The sequence below is a fragment of the Gossypium arboreum genome, chromosome 11 (assembly GCF_025698485.1).
Source record: "Gossypium arboreum isolate Shixiya-1 chromosome 11, ASM2569848v2, whole genome shotgun sequence".
Lineage (NCBI taxonomy): Eukaryota > Viridiplantae > Streptophyta > Magnoliopsida > Malvales > Malvaceae > Gossypium > Gossypium arboreum.
The window spans coordinates 4364722-4382919 of record NC_069080.1 but is presented as its reverse complement, the minus strand read 5'-3'; the positions used below and the strand labels follow the sequence as shown (position 1 = coordinate 4382919).

At 32.3% G+C, this 18198-nt stretch overlaps 1 protein-coding gene across 2 annotated transcripts; it reads right to left on the bottom strand.

Annotated features, from left to right (window-relative positions):
* Positions 1–2216: 2216 nt before the first annotated feature.
* On the bottom strand, positions 2217–7522 carry LOC108477204 (mitogen-activated protein kinase kinase kinase 5). 2 transcript variants are annotated; one of them, XR_008274699.1, is made up of 12 exons: positions 6833–7522; positions 5826–6449; positions 5654–5741; positions 5491–5553; positions 5230–5393; positions 5061–5136; positions 4715–4774; positions 4514–4639; positions 4221–4418; positions 4042–4139; positions 2532–3942; positions 2217–2431 (listed from the first exon to the last, which is right to left on the bottom strand). XR_008274699.1 is itself a non-coding variant. In XM_017779677.2 (11 exons), exons 1-11 carry the CDS (start codon positions 7273–7275, stop codon positions 3747–3749), a joined length of 2136 nt encoding a protein of 711 aa, XP_017635166.1. In that variant the 5' UTR covers positions 7276–7522; the 3' UTR covers positions 2217–3746. The 2 variants fall into 2 exon arrangements, 1 of the variants encoding a protein (XP_017635166.1); XM_017779677.2 differs by having other exon boundaries at positions 2217–3942.
* Positions 7523–18198: the final 10676 nt, after the last annotated feature.

Genomic DNA, 18198 nt, shown 5'->3' with positions numbered 1-18198 from the left:
CTCTTGCATGTCTCGCATCTACAAGTACTTTCTTTTTTGTTAGAAAGGTCTATTGCTCTGAATAGTCGTCCATATGTGGTTGCATGTATGCATACACAAGTACATACATATGTACATACATAAGTTCATACGCGTACATTCATTTGCATGCATGCACGCATGTTCATACAGATTTACCTTGTGTTATCAGTTGTTTTCAGTCTAGTCTATTACGGATTCCTCGCTCCTCTGAGTTCACAGATGCATGCATTATACATGCATTTCCATGTGTTCGGACATAGCATAATTTAGTTTAAGATTCATTTCTGATTTTAAGGTCTTATCAACTTTCAAGAATGATCTACTGAACATAAAAAGGAAAGAAAAGCGGTTTTGTTTTGACCAATTAATCTAGTTGTCATCTTTGAAAGATTGGAATGGAAAATATGATCTCATCATGTTAACACGGATATATTTGAACTTTGTCTATATCTTTTCTTCTTATATCTGAAATATCATACTTTATTGTATCCGATGGAGCCTGCTTAACTAAAAGAGAACTCATCAGTTAATGACAGAAACGTGTTTATCTGAAAGGTTTCCATCTCTTATGTAACATCCATTTGATCAATATTGAAATATCATTTATGTCATATGTCCCATATCCAAGTATGGTCTTATATGGATTCGGAGCAAGTACTGTAAACTGTTGGGGTATATGCATATGTTTAATATAAATATTAAAAAAAAATTCAACTTTTGTTATATACTGAATAAAATCATATTTCATACCAATATTTGTTGGAAACATTTTTTTTGGGAAGTTAAAAGCTCTTATTTATCCGAGAAAAATTTTGCTACCTATAAACATGAAGAAAAAGTCACCTACTCCCTAATCACATCTAAACCCCGTTCTATATAAGTTCTATATAATCTGCCTAGCCTTCTAATTGAAAGATCCAGCTTATCTGTCGTCACTCTTTTAATTGTAAAATCAAACTATCTGACTAGCCTTTTTGCCATGCAACTTCTTGTTTTTCTCCTGCCATATAAAGCAATTGATAAAATCATCCCATGTCAAAACAGACAACTTTAAGAGATTTCACTTTGCTAGCAGCCGCAACCGATCAACCTTATCTTGGCATGAACGCTGAACAGTAGAGTAGCAAGCAACATGGTTTCAGTATATTTCCCAAAGCAGGTTCGACCAAGAACAGACCGCAAAAATAAGTTCACTAATTTCAGGTTCCGCATCAAGCAACCCAGTCAACTGAAATTTGACAGTCTAGAGAATGAAGCCTACTCTTTGTTGGGAAATGATCAAAGCATAGCTAACCAAGAAAGTAAGAAGTGCTTAGGAATAAATTTTGAAGTAACGAATATTTTAGAGAAAAACCATGAGTCGCATAAACAAGATAAGTTCTAATGAAGTCAAAATAATAGATTCCTTGGTGAAGTTTTTTTTTTTTTTTTGTAAAGAAAAAATTTTAAGGGAAAAATAAATAAGATATTTACTATGGTAAAGAAAAGTAACTCTCGCAAATCAAATCAAATGAAATCATTTTCACCCCTTTTTCTTTAATATCCCTTCTTGTTTACTTTCCATTTTTCAATATTACCAAAGATATTCAAAATCTGTTCTTTTCCACTGTCAGAAATTATAAATTACGTAATATGGTAGATTCACTGTCAGAAATTAAGGAGCGGTGGACAACGAACCTGGAAACGGAAAATGACCAATCCATTCAATTTTTTTTTTTGTATAACAGCAGTATTGTCTCCGTGATCTAAATAAAATTTTATTCGGGTTGAAGGTGGTAGTTCGGGGTGATCTTAATACAGTGTTTTCTAATGCAACCGAAGCCATTTTCACAACTATAGAATTTAGTATTGGATAGTATTTAAACTACTGTTCTTACACATATTTAACCTGTTCTTTTTTATGCTCATTTTTCAAACTTCTGCTATGGATTCGTCTTCTTCTTCTTCTGATTGGATTTTACATCGTAGGATGTTTCAAAGAACATATAAAAATGGCAGGATCTAGTCCTTGTGGACAAGACTAAACAATGATGATGACAATATGCAGGCTCCATGTCCGATTGGAAACTTTCATCGAAAAATATCCGTTGTAAGTACTCAGTTGTGTTACTATCGAATAGTTTAGTACTCGAAGATTCCGGAATCATCCCCATCACCGATTTGGAGCATAATTAAATTCAGCCAAAATAAAATAATTTATAAAACAATTGAATTTACTTTTTTAAACGCAGTGAAGAAACAAAACAATCAAATAGAAGTTTTATAGATTCCTGCTACTCTTTTGAAACATCAACTTAGATCCTTTGATTATCCCATACTTTCTAATTTATATATATTTATATTCTAACAAAGATCGCAGCAACATAAGTAATCAAATATGCTCCCAGTGCAGTCGTAGCAGCAAGAACAACTGCAAAAAAAAAAAAAGAAAACCCAGAAAAATAGCAGAAAAAAGAGAATCAAACAAGTATAATCAGATTGTAAAACAACATTATAATAATAAAACAAACCATTCATCAACAACTTTGTCTTGTTCATCTTCTTCAACCTGGAAACTCTTGGTGGAAGTCTCTATGGATTGTGTTGCAGGTGGTTCCATCTTCTTAGTTTCTTTGTCTTCTAAAAAAACAACTGTTTTTGAGAACAAAGTCTTGTCTGGAAGTGTCTTTTGGTTTCTATGAGGAAGAAAAGCAAAACTGAAAGGGAAAAGTAAAAACAATGAAGATAAAGGAAAATGATGTGTGAGTTTACTTCTTCACGTGATTGCAATTAGCTCAAAGTTGAAAAGGAAAGTGTTTCTGTCACTAATTAAATTCTTTTGATTTCTTTTTGTCTTTAAAGATTTTTAATTAAAGGGGAAAAAAAGGGCATAAATCCCAGCCATTGTATCCATCCAAATCCAATGGTGGAAAACCCGACACAAATGGTGATTAGGTGTTTTGACTTTTGAGTCAAATATGGGATAATTACTATCAGCTCTAAAAAGGCTAATGCTCATTTTGCTGCCTTTTTCTTCATAGGGTGAGTGTACCCAATAATCTCTCAGCTGTGGAATGTATTAAATAAGTTTCTATTTTTATAATTTTTTTTATTTTAAATTTCACAATCAAACTGAACATCTCTATCGAAGTAATTTTAAGTTGCATTATTATAAACAATCTATTACTGCATTGGACTTCAAATAGTAAAAACTAAAACTAAGATGGGCCAATTGGTAAATCTAACAATTTGCCAGAAAAATGCAGGATCCAGAGAGTAAGGGCAACTCAGATTTGGGAATTAGCCAATTAGAAGAGTGATATACATATACAAACACACACACACAATATATATATACGTATAGCTAACTTAAGCCTTCTAAAGTCAACTATTTCATTGCACTTATGGAGCTCAAAATGTCACCTTCTCTAGGATACATGAAAAAAGAGCTTTCTCAATTTTGGAAGCTCTAAAAAAAAAAACCAATAACTACATTCCACACAAAAAACTTGCTTATATATATATATATATATATATATATATATCCTGTTTCTGGATATGCTTCCAAGCCTGGAGAATTTCAATGACAGCCGATCAGGTCGCCCAGGGAGTTTTTAGTTCAGCTCCCTATGGCCACAAGTTATATGGCATCTTCTCATGCGTTGAATGCAATGCTCGAAGCTTTTGCTTTATTCACAGAAACCTCGAAAACAATGTACAGTGCTTTGTTTTCCTCTCTGCATTTGTTATCTGAAAATATGGAGCTTCCTAGGCTCCTGGTTGATAGATCTGTTCATGCTACTAGATGGGCTGGGGTGATGAGTATTTTGACCCGAGCGTGGAGGCGACAAACTAGGAAGAGTCTCAAGGGTAGAACGAGGAGAATTACGTGAGGCTAGTCTTAAGTCAGAGCTCTTGTAATGAGATCGTTGTGTAATTTCCCTGGAGAAACAGAAAAAATGCTTGAAGCTGGAACGGACAGTCCAAGAAAAAGAGAAAAGTCCAAAAGTCCAAGCCAATGCATTAAAGTAAATCTTTTACCAGTCAGGAGTAATGGACTTTGAACTTCGTAGGCTTTGCTGCACTGGCAATTGATCCAGTTTAAATTCAGATCGCTCTCTAGGACTAAGGGGCATATCCTGCATGTATATATATTAAATAAGTTAGAAAATAAACAATTAGATGATGTTGGCACCGAAAGAAGAAGAACTCTTATTTACCGTGGACTTTAGCCCATTAGAAGATGAGGAACCTGAGTGAGATGAGCATTTTACAAATCGATGCTCTAGTAACATGCTTGCAGATGGTCTCTCTGCAGGGTTTCTTTGGAAGCAGCGGCGTAGGAAATCCTTCCCCTCGGGTGATAATGCTTCGGGAATGGGAGGGGTATCCTTCATCACTTTAAACATAGCTGCAGCCTGCATTATTAACAAAGAGAAAAGTCGGCATGTTACGGTTTTCTCCAATGCTCAGCAAGATTAATAAATGGAAACAAGATGCATCAGATGCTTACCCCTTCGTACTCACTCCATGGTGCTTTACCGGTGAACATTTCGATAATGGTACAACCCAAACTCCAAACGTCAACAGCTAGAGCTAGATCAGAACTATTATCTTTTTGCATCACTGCTTGCATTAGCTGCAGGGAAATGAATGTGTCAGTACATTTAAGCTAGAGACCAATATGCAAAATTGATAACTTGCGAGATGGTACCTCTGGAGCCATCCAGTATGGACTTCCCTTCAAAGAAAGATCAGCTCTTTGTCCGCTAAGCTGTGCAACAAAAACGGGTCCAAATTATTCAAGCTGAATCACAAAACAACAACAACAGAAATGGGTCCACTAATCTATCTTATAACTTCATATGTGCTAATGTCAAATTAATGCCTCACTAAAATTTCCAAGAACGGATTGCTGTTGCGAGGATGAATTGAATTGCAACAAATTTCATTTGTGCATTAAAATATTTATGGTCAAGTGGGGAATGACGGCTATACATTTACATGCCTTATCTATGACGAGCATGAATCTGAAGAGAAGGGAAATATATGAAACTCACATGTTTGGACATCCCAAAGTCGGCAAGCTTGACAACTCCAGATGCATCAACAAGCAAATTAGCCCCTTTAATATCCCTAAATAGAACAGGTAAAAAAGCATATTAAGCTACCAGCTCATGAAACAGATTATTATAATAGGTTCATTTTCCTATCCTCAAACCACTGTACCTGTGGATTGTCTTTGTGCTGTGGAGGTAAGCCAACCCGGAAAGAATATGGCGAGTAAAATTGCGGACAACAGATTCTGTAATGGCACCGCAGTGGTCGCGAACATATTTATTAATTGAACCAGGATGAACATACTCTAGATATATGTAGAACTTGTCTTCAACCTGCATATGCATAGTTTGAGAGCCTTAATACAAGACCATAAGATAATAAATGGTGTAAGGAGAGAAATCTTAAATGTGCAACTTGCATGTTACTTACTATTTCACTACCATAATACTGAACTATATTTTGGTGCTTAAGCTGGCTAAGAACCTTAATCTCCTGCAATTAAATCAAATGGTTAGGAAGGTCGTAAAAGAAAGAAGCAGCATTAGGTAATCATTTAATCCATGCTTTTCTCTCTCTAGAGTACAGAAAAAACCTGTTCTAATTGCTTTATACACTCTGCAGATTTCGGGTCATCAGGAAATATCTCAACTTCCTTCATTGCACATAAAGCTCCCGTTTCTCTGTGAGAAAGACGAAGCCCTATTAGCATTTAGATAACAAGAGCTACGGAAGCAAATATATATACACATTTACAACTTGTATACCTGTTACTGGCAACATAAACACTTCCAAATGTACCACGCCCGATAAGCTTGCCTTTTTGCCATTGACAATTCATTGGCAACGGCTCTGGTTTAGTTGTAACTTGGGGAACGGAAGCTGATGACGAAGCCATGGCTGCTCCTGGAGGAAGAGGCAACGGATGGACACTCATAGGGCAATTACTTTCAGGTCGGGATGATGAGAACTCACGGGACATCTCCTGATGTATTGGTGAAGGAGGTCCACTTTGGCTTCTAAAGTTCCGACGAGGACTTCTATTTGGCGGACTGTGAAGCGGAGTGCAATCGGGGCTTAATATGCTGCAATCATAGAATGCTGGGGGAGGAAGCCCTGGAACATCAAACGTTGGCATCTCTGGTGCAGACCAAACTTGTTTACCAGTAGGAACCATGTAGTGCGGAAACATCTCACTGGTACTCTTTCTGTGTGGGCTAAAAAGAGCCGGACTACTGAACGGACTCGCAGGGGCACTCCTAACAGGAGCATTCACCCTAAACTCATCCTGACAACTGTCCCCACGATTCACTTCTTGCTGCAATACCTTAGAGGATGATCTTATGTCCCAATGCTCTGCTGTCTTCCTCGGTTCACGAGACACAAACATACTGTAATTCCAACAATCAATGATCACAGAATCAGTTAAAAGAAGCTATCAAAATGTATATACTGGCTCTACAAATATGAACCTAAAGCTAAAGCACCACAATCAAGATATCAAGAACATACTCATACATGAAATAAGCTTTAAAGTTGCAGATTGAGCATTCAGATTACCAGTATAATAATATTGCAACTATGAATTTGAAATAATATTGCAACTATGAATTTGATCATTCACTAACTCATAAATTTATTCCTAAATTGTCCTGAAATTAGAAAAATTCATTAACGGCATATCAATCTCCATAATAACAATTGCAAAATCTTGCTTAAAAATTGTAGCTAAATATGAATTAAAACTAATAATTGAGGAAGAAAAAGAAATCACCTTGAATGGGAAGGAGTTCCATCTGCTTTTTCTCTATCTTTATCCTCTAAACCTCTACCGTGTCCAACCTCACTCGGCGACGGCAACCGTTGCTCGCCGTCTCCTTCTGGAACTGGAAGCGGAAGCGGCAACGGCACCGCCAACGACGACGATGTTGTCCTCGAAGTAGGAGCTGAAGACGACAATGGAGTATCGTTACTGGGGGACAGCGGAGCCGCCAACAACTCTCGGTCGCTGAGACGCGTCACCTCCTTTTGCTTCGTCAGCTTAGATCCCGCAATGCGAAATCCCAAGTAACTGTGATGTTGCTTGTGAGTACGCTTATGGTAATTATGATTATCTTGAAAATGCTTACCGGAGGAAGCTTCAGACGATGCGGCGATCGTGGAAGACGAAGACGACGACGAAGAATAATAAAACGGAATATTCTGAAGCCACCGCATGGCTTGAAATCATTCTAAAAACAAAGAAATCAAAATTTCCCAAAAAACAAAAGAAAAAATTCGAAGGAAAATCCGAAAAAGATATGTTTTATAAAAAAAAAAAAAGGAAGAAAAAAAATTGGATTTGAACGACGTTCTGGATGTCGGGAAATCAGTTTCTTAGGTTGTGTCTGAAAAACAACACGCTTTACAACAGAAGCTTTTTGGTTTTGCTTTAATATAGGTCAAAAAAGTCAAGCGCCTCTTCGCTTTTTTTCTACTTCTCCTTTTTCTCTTTTTTAATATTACTATGTCCTTTCAAGAGTATTTTATTTCTCTTAAAACTTTTTAATAATATCTTTAATCGAAACTGTTTTTTAGGTATAGAAGCTTCAAACTTACTGAATCTAATCTGTTAAAAGGATAATTAACCAACTAAGTTAACTTTGGATTTGTTATAATATTGTTCTGGAAGATAGTGAAAAATATAATTTTTTAAAAAAACCCTTTTAATTATATGATGTAATTTAGTTCACTGCTAGTATATAAATATTAAATTTTATTTTATATAAAATTAAAATTGTTAGCATAAAAGACGATTTGTAATTTCAGTTACTTCGGATGGCGTGAATTTCGGTTACAAGAACAAGAAGTCGTTGGATTAGTTGAGGGATTTGGTTAATTCGACCGGATTTTACAGTGTAAGTAACTGACGTGTCAACAATGTAATTAACGAGTTTATAATAATGTTGTTCTATTAACAATTAGTAACGTAGGTTTACTGGTTATTGGTTTATATTATACATAAATATATGAAAACAAGAAAAACAAAATAAAAATCAGCTTTGTTACTCATAAAAGTAAGACAAATTACATTACGGTCTTTTCTTTTCTTTTTTTGTACTACTGTTTGAAACTTAAATATAAATTTTAAACAACATTGAATGAATGTAATTAACTAAAAAGGAAGAAATAAAAAACCTTTTTCTACAATTCCAATCTGGACCCTTTTACCCAATTTATGTGGAGAAGTTTCATTCACCATTCATTTAATTTATTACCCATAATGCTGCAACATCATAAGTTGTATTCTAAAGATACAGTAGAGGGAGAAATGGATGAATCGACTTGGTCCTACGCTTTTAATTAAACATTTTTCCAAGTAAGGCTGAGTCGGGGGAGGTGAAATGGTGAGCCGGAGGTTTCAAGACCGAGTCACACTCCACTTGGCATAGAACCTCCTGATGAGGCAAGGTCAACGGTCAAAGTTTCAAAAAGCCCATTCCTTTACGGTTTTAAGTTTTAGGACGCGTCGCCACTGCTGAGCTTCTTTTCAAGTTTTGACTCTTTGATGAATGCAATTCTGCCATTAACAGCCCTCCATTTACGACAAGTACAATTATAGAGTAATTCATTCTCTTTTTATAAAATCAAATTAAAATCAACAATAGATTGGATACAATAGTTTAAAATTATATGTTCTTTTAATATTTGAATCTAAATTTAAATGTTAAAAATGATATTATTGAAGAAGATAATCATAAACTCGAATATGAATTATAAAACGGATATGAATAATATAAAAAAAATCAAGATCATCAAACTTATTTTATACTTACATAACTTGAATAAATTATGTTATATAATATTTTTGCAAGGTATATTAATATTTATTTATCTTCCACATAGCATCAAATGATGTTATGTTAGTAACTTAGAAACGGCCAAAAAGATTCAGCCAAAATGGAGGACTTGTAAAGCTTATGTCAGAAACCCTGTTATTTTATTGACTGAAGCATAGGAATCTGGTTTTCAACGTTATCATCATTATCCCATTGTAAAGACAACAATTTTTAATCTGGGATATACAATTTATTATTATACAAAGAAGATCGTTAAAAATCCTCCTAGCAACTGTTCAAAACTAGAGTTGCAAGAACCAGTCATACTTGTCTCTAAATTGAGCTCAAAAATAAAGAAGAAGGAATGACTGCAGACCCATTCCAAGTCGTGGGTAACGGATAAAAACTAGAAATCAACTGCCGACATGTTTTGGGGATGAGGGAAGTCATTAAGAACGAAAATGGAAGCAATAACACAAAGTTCTTGGTCTACAAACAGTCATGCCATCGGGCTGCCGACATCTTGTTGGCATGCCTTTGTTGGAAACCACTAGAGACTACACCAAAACCAACTATTTTATTTCGGGTACAGAGGGAATGACAATCCCAGGTTCAATTTTCAATGTTAATTAATTCTTAATAATATCAATATTAAGCGATTGAATTAAAATTATAAGCAAGTTAGCATCCACATTTTACTAATAGTTAATAAATGTTTTAAAGCAAAGACCTATTTTTTTGAAGGAATCTTCTATAAAAGTCTCACATAATATACCTTCCAACTTAATTTTTTAGGTCAATTTTGATTTTTTTTTTTCAACGTTGTATCAAAAGTTAAACTTCGCCCGTTTCATTGTTTGTTTTACATCTATTTTATCGTATCAGTAGAATGTCAAAATCTCATATTACTTATCTCTTAATACATTTTCACTTTATATATTATTTTTTAAGTCAAATTTGAATTTATTTAACTTAATATCAATGCTAAGTTGAGTCTATCTAAACTGATATCATAACTAATAATTCTCACATTTAGAGTTATTTTTGTATAGTTTTTATAGTGTTTTTGAAGGTAATTCTAGCATTTAGATTATTCTTGAATGCATTTTATAGTTTTTCAGGTTAATTATGTGTTGTTTGATTTTTATCAATTTTAGAGTTAGTTGTGATTTACTTGCTATCATTGTAAGTTTTGAATGAAAAATGGAAGACTTAGAGCATAGAGTAAAAAAAGAGAGAAGAGAAGTTTTTTGCTCATTAGATTTCAGTGCGGTGGAGCACAATCTTCGATTCAAAAATTTTAAACAAAAAGCAGTCTACTCCATCGCAATTCTGCGTCTAGTGGAACGGAATGATTCAAACCCTAAAAAGAATGGGTAATATGATTTTTGAGGAAAAGAGGGAAAAAAGAGTAAAGAATCAACTTGGAGGCCAAGAAACAATTCTCTCACACCAATAAGAACTTTAAGCTTGCAAATGCAAGAAGAAAAAGAGATTTGGAGTGTCAAACATCAATTTGATCATTATTTTTATCTCTAGGTTATTTCTTTTCACTTTTTTCTCAATGCAAGCTTGTTCTGAATTTCTTCTTGTTTTTTCTCAAATCAACATGAACTAAACTTTCTTGAAAAGATGATGGATCTTGTTTTTACTTAAATAATTTATTTTCTCTTCAATTGTTTCAATCCTTGTTAATTATTTATTCAATCTCGTTCTTATTTAATATGCTTGTCTGGCCACCAAGTTGGATTAATTCTGTTCGGATCAACCCGATTAAGCAACAAGTAAAAAAAAAAGGGAATAAATTGAGAAATTGTGTAACACCCTTAACTCCAAACCGTCACCAGAAGAGGGTTATGGAGATTTACCGGAGTTTACAGAATAATTACACACAATTCCATTGTTTTCTTATGATTATTTCAAAGTTGTCTTCTTGAGCAGCAGTCACTAAAATATTTATAACTGAAGCTACGAAACTTCAAATTAAGTTCCGTTAATTTTCCTTAAAACTAGACTCATTAAAGATTCTAAGCATATAAATTATAGCTCATAATTATTTTTATACAATTTTTAATGATTTTCCCAATTCAGAATAGGGAATTCCAAAATCAATTCATTTCAATTGTAAAATATCATAATTCTAACACTAACAATTGTCATCTGTATATAAATATAACAAATAATGACTGAGTTCGAATTATAGAAATACAAACCGTATTTTCTCGAGCTAACTCCCGTTGTCTTTGCCATTTTTCCTTGCTTAGCGAGATTTCCGAGACAACATTAGCTATGGAATTAAAACAATTCATATTCGTTAATTCTCTACTAATTTATATCTAATTAATGAATTTTGATTCAATTTCTACTTTAATTTCAATTTAATCTTAACTAAATTCACTTACTTTTTCTATCTCAATTCATACTTCATTTCTATTCAAATTTTGTCCAAACTCATACTTAACTATTAAATTTTCAGCATATTTTCCTAATTTCGAAAATTTTATCAATTTAGTCCCTTCAACATAAAACTTATGAATTACTTTACAATTCAATCCTTATTTCATTTCTAACTTGAATTCCTATCAATCTAACCCTAATTCATTTTTTATTCAACATGAACAATTTTAGAATTCTAATAACTTTCAAAATATTAATTTAATTTCATCAAAACTTTGTTCTAAAGATTTTAAAACATCAAAATTAAGTAAAAATGGCTAAATTAACTTACCTATTAAACTTCTAAACCTTCGTACCCTAATTCTCCCTTTTTCTTTTCTTTCTCCTTTCTTTCTTTCTTTCCTTCCCCTGCTTTTCGTTTGCCTATTCTGTTTCTTTTCTTTGTTTCCTTTCTCTTTTTCTTTATTTATTTACTATATATATATATAAAATATAATAATAATAATAAAATATCTATATTTAAAAACTATTTAATAACAAATATTTATTTAACACTTGTATGCATTTTTATTATTACACATGTCACAAATTTTACCATACATTTGTCATAATTTAATATATTTATTACATAAAAATCTCATAATATAATTATTTACTTAATAAATATCTTATTTAATATTAAATACTAATATTACAATTGTACACACTTATATTTCACATTTGTACCAATAAATTCATTACAATTGTCTTTATTTAATTTATTTATCAAACAAAATCTCATTATTTAATTATTTAATTAATAAATATCTTTTATTCTAAAATTAAGTAAATATACAATTATATTCCAAGTGTTCAAATACATATATTACAGTCGTACAATTTTATCATCACACATTTGTCTTTATTTCAATTTATTTCATAATATAATAACTTAATATCAATTAAATAATAATAACCATAATAATAAATTCATTAATTAATATAAGAAAATCCTAGACTCTTCCATCTTTTGCCGCCTAAATTCATATATTAGGCATAATTACCTATTTGATCCCTTTTATTTTCTTTTAATCTATAATTCAACTTTCATCCTTTATTCAATTTAGTCATTTTTCCTAATTACTCTTAATTAAGCTAAATTCACTTAATTAAAACCCTAATTAACCACTCGATTAACTTTATAAATATTTTTAATAAATATTTTCTAATCCATTTTTTAGAAACAGTGATCTGAAAATACACCTTTCTAATAACCTTAAAGTTCGGGTCGTTACATTTCTCCCCTCTTCAATAAATTTCGTCCTCGAAATTTTCTCTGAGAGAGGTGGGGGTACAAGTACAAAGATTTCACTGTTTCTCTCGGTTCCCGTATTGCTTCCTCAAATTATGACATTACCGCTCAGGCTAGCATATCAACCGGCTCTTTCTCATACGATTGATTGCATCAAATCTCAATATCATTTGTCGATATAACATGTAACAGATCTGATCTATATCATTTTCCAAGCAATATTTTACCGATCCGACTTTTCTACAACTTCATATAACCCAATAGAACAAGAACTCAATTTCTTTTTTTACCCGATCTTCAAAATTTTATTCCAAACTGAATCTTTAAGAAATATTATTGTGTTCTAGAGTTCAAAGGTGAATGGAAAAAGATATTCGAGGTTAAATCAAATTGTGATTCTGAGAATTTAGTAAAGGTGTTTTATGAGTGTTGAAAGCAACTTCTTCTGGTAAGATTTTCGGGGACGAAAATCCCTAAAGGGGGGAGAGTTGTAACAGCTTAATTTTCAGTGGTGTCGGAATAGTGATTCGAGATCACTAAATCCGACAAATGAGTAGGAAATATTATTAATTTAGTGAGTATAAGTTAAATGTGAAGTTAGGAAAAATTTTGAAATAGTGAAATGTACAATATATATATTAAAATAATTAGAATTGAAAACGAGGTATCGAGACCTCGGGAATTTTAAATCGAGCCATAAATATTTTATAAATATTTATGGAGTGTTAATAAGTTAGTATTAAAGTTTCACAAGAAATTTTAAAGTAATTGATAGCTAATTGAACAAAAAGGACTAAATTGTATCAAATGTAAAATTGTGAGAAATGATTAAATAGCTTAAATGATAAAAGAAAGAGGGTTTAAAAGGAAAATAGACCCAAGGTCTATTTCGCCTGGACGGCAAGAGCATGAAATCACCAAGAAAATAAGGGCAAAATTAGAAAATTACAAAATTTACTTAATAAAGCTAGGACTAAAGTGGAATTATCTAGATTTCTCTTTATTTTTCTGCATTCTCATCAGCAAAAACACCATGGAAGAGTTCCCTTAAGCTGGTTTTTCATATTTTTACTGCAAGTAAGTTCAATTCTTGATTATTTCTTGAAATTTTTGTGTTTTTATGACTTTTACAACTAGGTCCATTTGTTGAATTCATTAGTTCTTGATTCTATGAAAGAAATTGAAAGTTTCTATGAATATGTGCTGGAAGAATATGATGATTTGACATAGAATTAGAGCTTTAAATTGTTTATATGTTGATTTTATTGAAAGAATTGAATAGAAAGTGAATGTTTGGGACCTAAATTGTAAAAGAGTTTGAAGTTAGAGTTTTATGTGGAAATTCTGAATTTAAAAAGTTATGAAATAACTTATAATGTCTAGGAAAAGTGTTAATTGAGAAAATTAGTTTAATTGAGGGGTTAATTAAGTAAGGACTGAATTGTATGAACTGTGAAATTTGGGGCAAAATAAAATTCAACATTTTGCACTAAAACAGTTTTGGACAGCAGCAATAGTCTAACTTTGAAAAATCTAATTATAGGATGAATAAAATATGAAATTAAAGCTATTGAGTGTAGTTTCTTATAGAAGAAACGGTGTAAGCAATGGAATTGTAAATCATGAGATATAATAAGTTTTGTGAGACAATGTCAGAATGATTTCGGGTTCCCGTGTCCGACTTTGGAAAATCATCAAAAATTGGAGAAAAATAATTAAGGGATTAAATTTATATGTTTAAAATCCTTAAAGAGTCTATTTTCAATGGAAATAAGCGGGAACATCATCCGAATCTCGTACGATGAGATAATTAATTCTTAGTGAAGAAGGGTCGGAACTGTCAGACAGCAAAACAGGGGCAACTTTAAAGAATAAACTGTACTTATTGGCTAAACCAAAAATTCTGAAAATTTTATGGTAATAAGATAAGTAAGTCTAGTTTCAGGGAAAATTAGCGGATCTTAATTTCGAGTTCTGTAGCTTAAGATATAAATAATTTAGTGACTATGATGCAAATGGACAGTTTTGAATATACATAAGTAAATAGTGAAATTATTGACAATGTTACTTGTTGCATGTTATATAAATTAAGGATGTGGAATGGAGAGGAGGAGGAGGATATGAATATTCAGCTAGCATGGCTAATTTGTATGTTTTAGGCTCATGGACTAAATTGAATAAAAGTAAAATTTTATGGGCAATTTTGTAAAAAAAATATTAGAAATGACCAATTTGCATGAAATGAATTATTTTATTATTTAAATTACAAAATTGAATGAAATTATTAATTTAGCTCAAGATCAGGGAAAAACATGTTTTAAGGATTAAATTGAAAAGTGTTAAATTGAAAAGTGTTGAAAATATGGAAAATTCTGACATTTTATAGAATTCATAGGTTGTTATCAATTTGTGTGAGAATAACGGCTGGAAATAATGATTAAATTGTAATAATTTTATTTTATTTTAACTTAAGGATGAAATCGTCATTAATTAAAAGTTTAGGGGTAGATTGATAATTTTGTTTAGAGCATTAGTTGAATGTATTATAACATGAAATAAATGAAAACGACGATCAAATTTCTTTATAAAGATCCGGATGACTTGAATACGAGACTTGAACGTGGAAAAGAAAAGATATTGGATTAATGAAATATCTGATAAATGAATCGGTAACTCTGGTACTGCTCCGTAACTCTATTCCGGTGACGGATTCGGGTTAGGGGCGTTACAAATTGAACACAAAAATTTAATATAGAAAAACCCTCCAAAGAGGATAAAAAATCACGGGCAAATATAATTTCACTATGATGACAAAAGAACAAAGAGTACAAAAGATGGAGATAAAAACTAAATCTCTAAAACCTGAAAACAAAGAACCCTCAAATCGTAAATACAAAATTATCTAAATGTGTTATGAGTTATAATCTTATAATGGGTGTATTTTCTAAGGTTGTAAAAGAGTCTACTTATAGGCTAAATTTCATAGGTCAAATAATAATAAAATAACTTAGACTAATCAAAGTTTAATTGAAACAAATAAACAGAGTTTAACTGAAAGATTATTTATCAAATTTGATTGAAATAGGAGTCATATTCAACAAATCTCCACATTGACTCATATTTCCACAACGCCGTCTTTGCCAAAGCTCGCCACCAGCCTATCTTAAACTATGCAGGAAATTAACTGAGTCGAATCTATGCTTAGAAACTGGAAGACTTCTAGCCTTCAACTTGTACACTGCCAAATCAAAATTAACTTGAGTTTGATTTTCACGAACACAGTGCCCTAACTTTTCAAAACCTGCATCCAAAAGAGAACCTCTCTTCAACGAAACGGTCATACCTTTTTCCCTCTTATGACCAAGTTGCCTCCACTCCAAACGAGTTGACTTCAACTCTGTAATGGACGAGGGACGTCCAATTTCACTGGTCACTATAGAACCTTCCAGAATATAAAAACTGTCGGTTCTTTTACCTTTTAACAAAACGAGAGATCTACGAGATACTTTAATGCCGCTCGATTCAATGTTGATTCTACATCCTTTTAAGTCTAAAATACTCAAGGAGATGAGATTCTTTCGTAAATCAGGTACATACCTGACATCTAAGAGTATCTTAATCGTCCCATCATGTATCCTAATTTTAACAGTACCATACCAATTACCTTACTAGATGAATCATTTCTCATGCGCGTAACTCCACCTTCAACTAAACTGTATGTGGAGAACCATTATCTATTGGGACACATGTGGAAAGAATATCTCGAATCTATGACCCATTCAGATGTGAGCTTGGAGTTATCACTCATTGACACTAACAAGAAATCATCATTGCTTTCATCGGCCAAATTAGCACCAGCTACATCTTCCTCGTTACTCTCAGCAGCTCTTCTATTTCGCAATTTGCTTTGACATGACCTAACTTTTTACAATAACGACACTTTTTTGTATCTTTTTTTTATGCTACCAAAATCGAAGCTTGCTTATCTGCTTGCTATCCAAACCAAACTCATTTTCGGGTTTGTCTCTACTAAACAAATGACCATTCACATCTTCGAACAAGAGTTTGTCTTTACCATAAATCAGGGTCTCCCTAAAAGACTTGTATGAAGGGGGTAAAAAACACAATAATAGCATAGTCTGATCTTCATCGTTAATATGAACCTCAACGTTCTTTAAATCATTTAAAACAGTAATGAATTGACTGATGTGATCTCTAAGAAGCTCACATTCATTAATGCGAAACGTAAATAGACGTTGTTTCAACACTAAACGGTTAGCCAGAGACTTAGTCGCATAAAGAGTTTCTAACCTTTTCCACAAAGCAGATAAGGTTTTCTCCATCAATACCTCCTACAATACCGTATTCGCGAGGCACAACTGGATTACAGACAAGGCCTTTTCATCAAGCTCTTTCAATTCTATTTGATTTAGATTCTCAGGCTTTTTCCTAGTAACAACCTTTTTCAAATCGGTTTGAACTAGAATTGCCATTATCCGAACTTGCCACAAATTAAAATTTGTCTCACCATCGAACTTCTTAATTTCAAACATTGTTGCTACCATCTCTGAATAGGTTGATCTATGAAAATTGAACTAGCTCTGATATCACTTGTTGGGATCAACCGCTTAAGTAACAAGTAAAAAAAATAGTGGACTAAATTGAGAAATTAAACACACAAATTTAACGTAGAAAAACCCCTCCAAAGAGGATAAAAAATCATGGGCAAATATAATTTTATTATAATGACAAAAGAACGAAGGGTACAAAAGATAGAGATAAAAACTAAACCCTGAAAATTCGAAAATAAAGAACACTCAAAATGTAAACACAAAATTCTCTAAATGTGTTATGAGTTCTAATCTCTAATGAGTGTATTTTCTAAAGTTGTAAAAGAGTCTATTTATAGGCTAAATTCATAGGTCAAATAATAAAATAATCTAGACTAATCAGAGTTTGATTAAAACAAATAAACAGAGTTTAACTAAAAGATTATTTCTCAAATTTGACTGAAATAGGAGTCATACTTAACAAATCCGATAATTTTGATTTGTCTTGGAAGAGAAAATTAAGATTTAGATTAAATTTAGTAGCATCGACAAACAAGTTAATTTACAATTATGATAGGAATATACATGATGTCCTAATCAACCTAATAGGTTTTTTCTTAGTGACTTCGCCCAACTTGCCTAGCATAGGAATATAGCTAGTGGGGAAGAGAGATGAACTTAGCTATATACTGGAAATATCCAGTTAATGCCATTGAATCTTATGTTAATAATTACTTAGATTGAACAACTGAATGAGATATAATTGATTAATTGAATTAGGTGAAGTTAGAGGTTAATCCACTAAATGTAACATCCCCAACTCGGTCTAGACGTTAGACCGAATTAGGGAGATTACATTGGTCAACGAAATGGCATGGCAGATTATCGGACTTTTAAAATAGTTAATTAAAACATTGATTTATTCTTAGAAGAAAACTTAATCAATTTATAGAAAAACTCATGAGTTATCAAAACTGGTTCAGTTTAGTATCTTCATTATAACAATGTTTACCATTGAAAACCATGTTTCATGCGTAATTAAATAAAAATACATATTTTAATAGCCTAAATTATTTAAATGTCA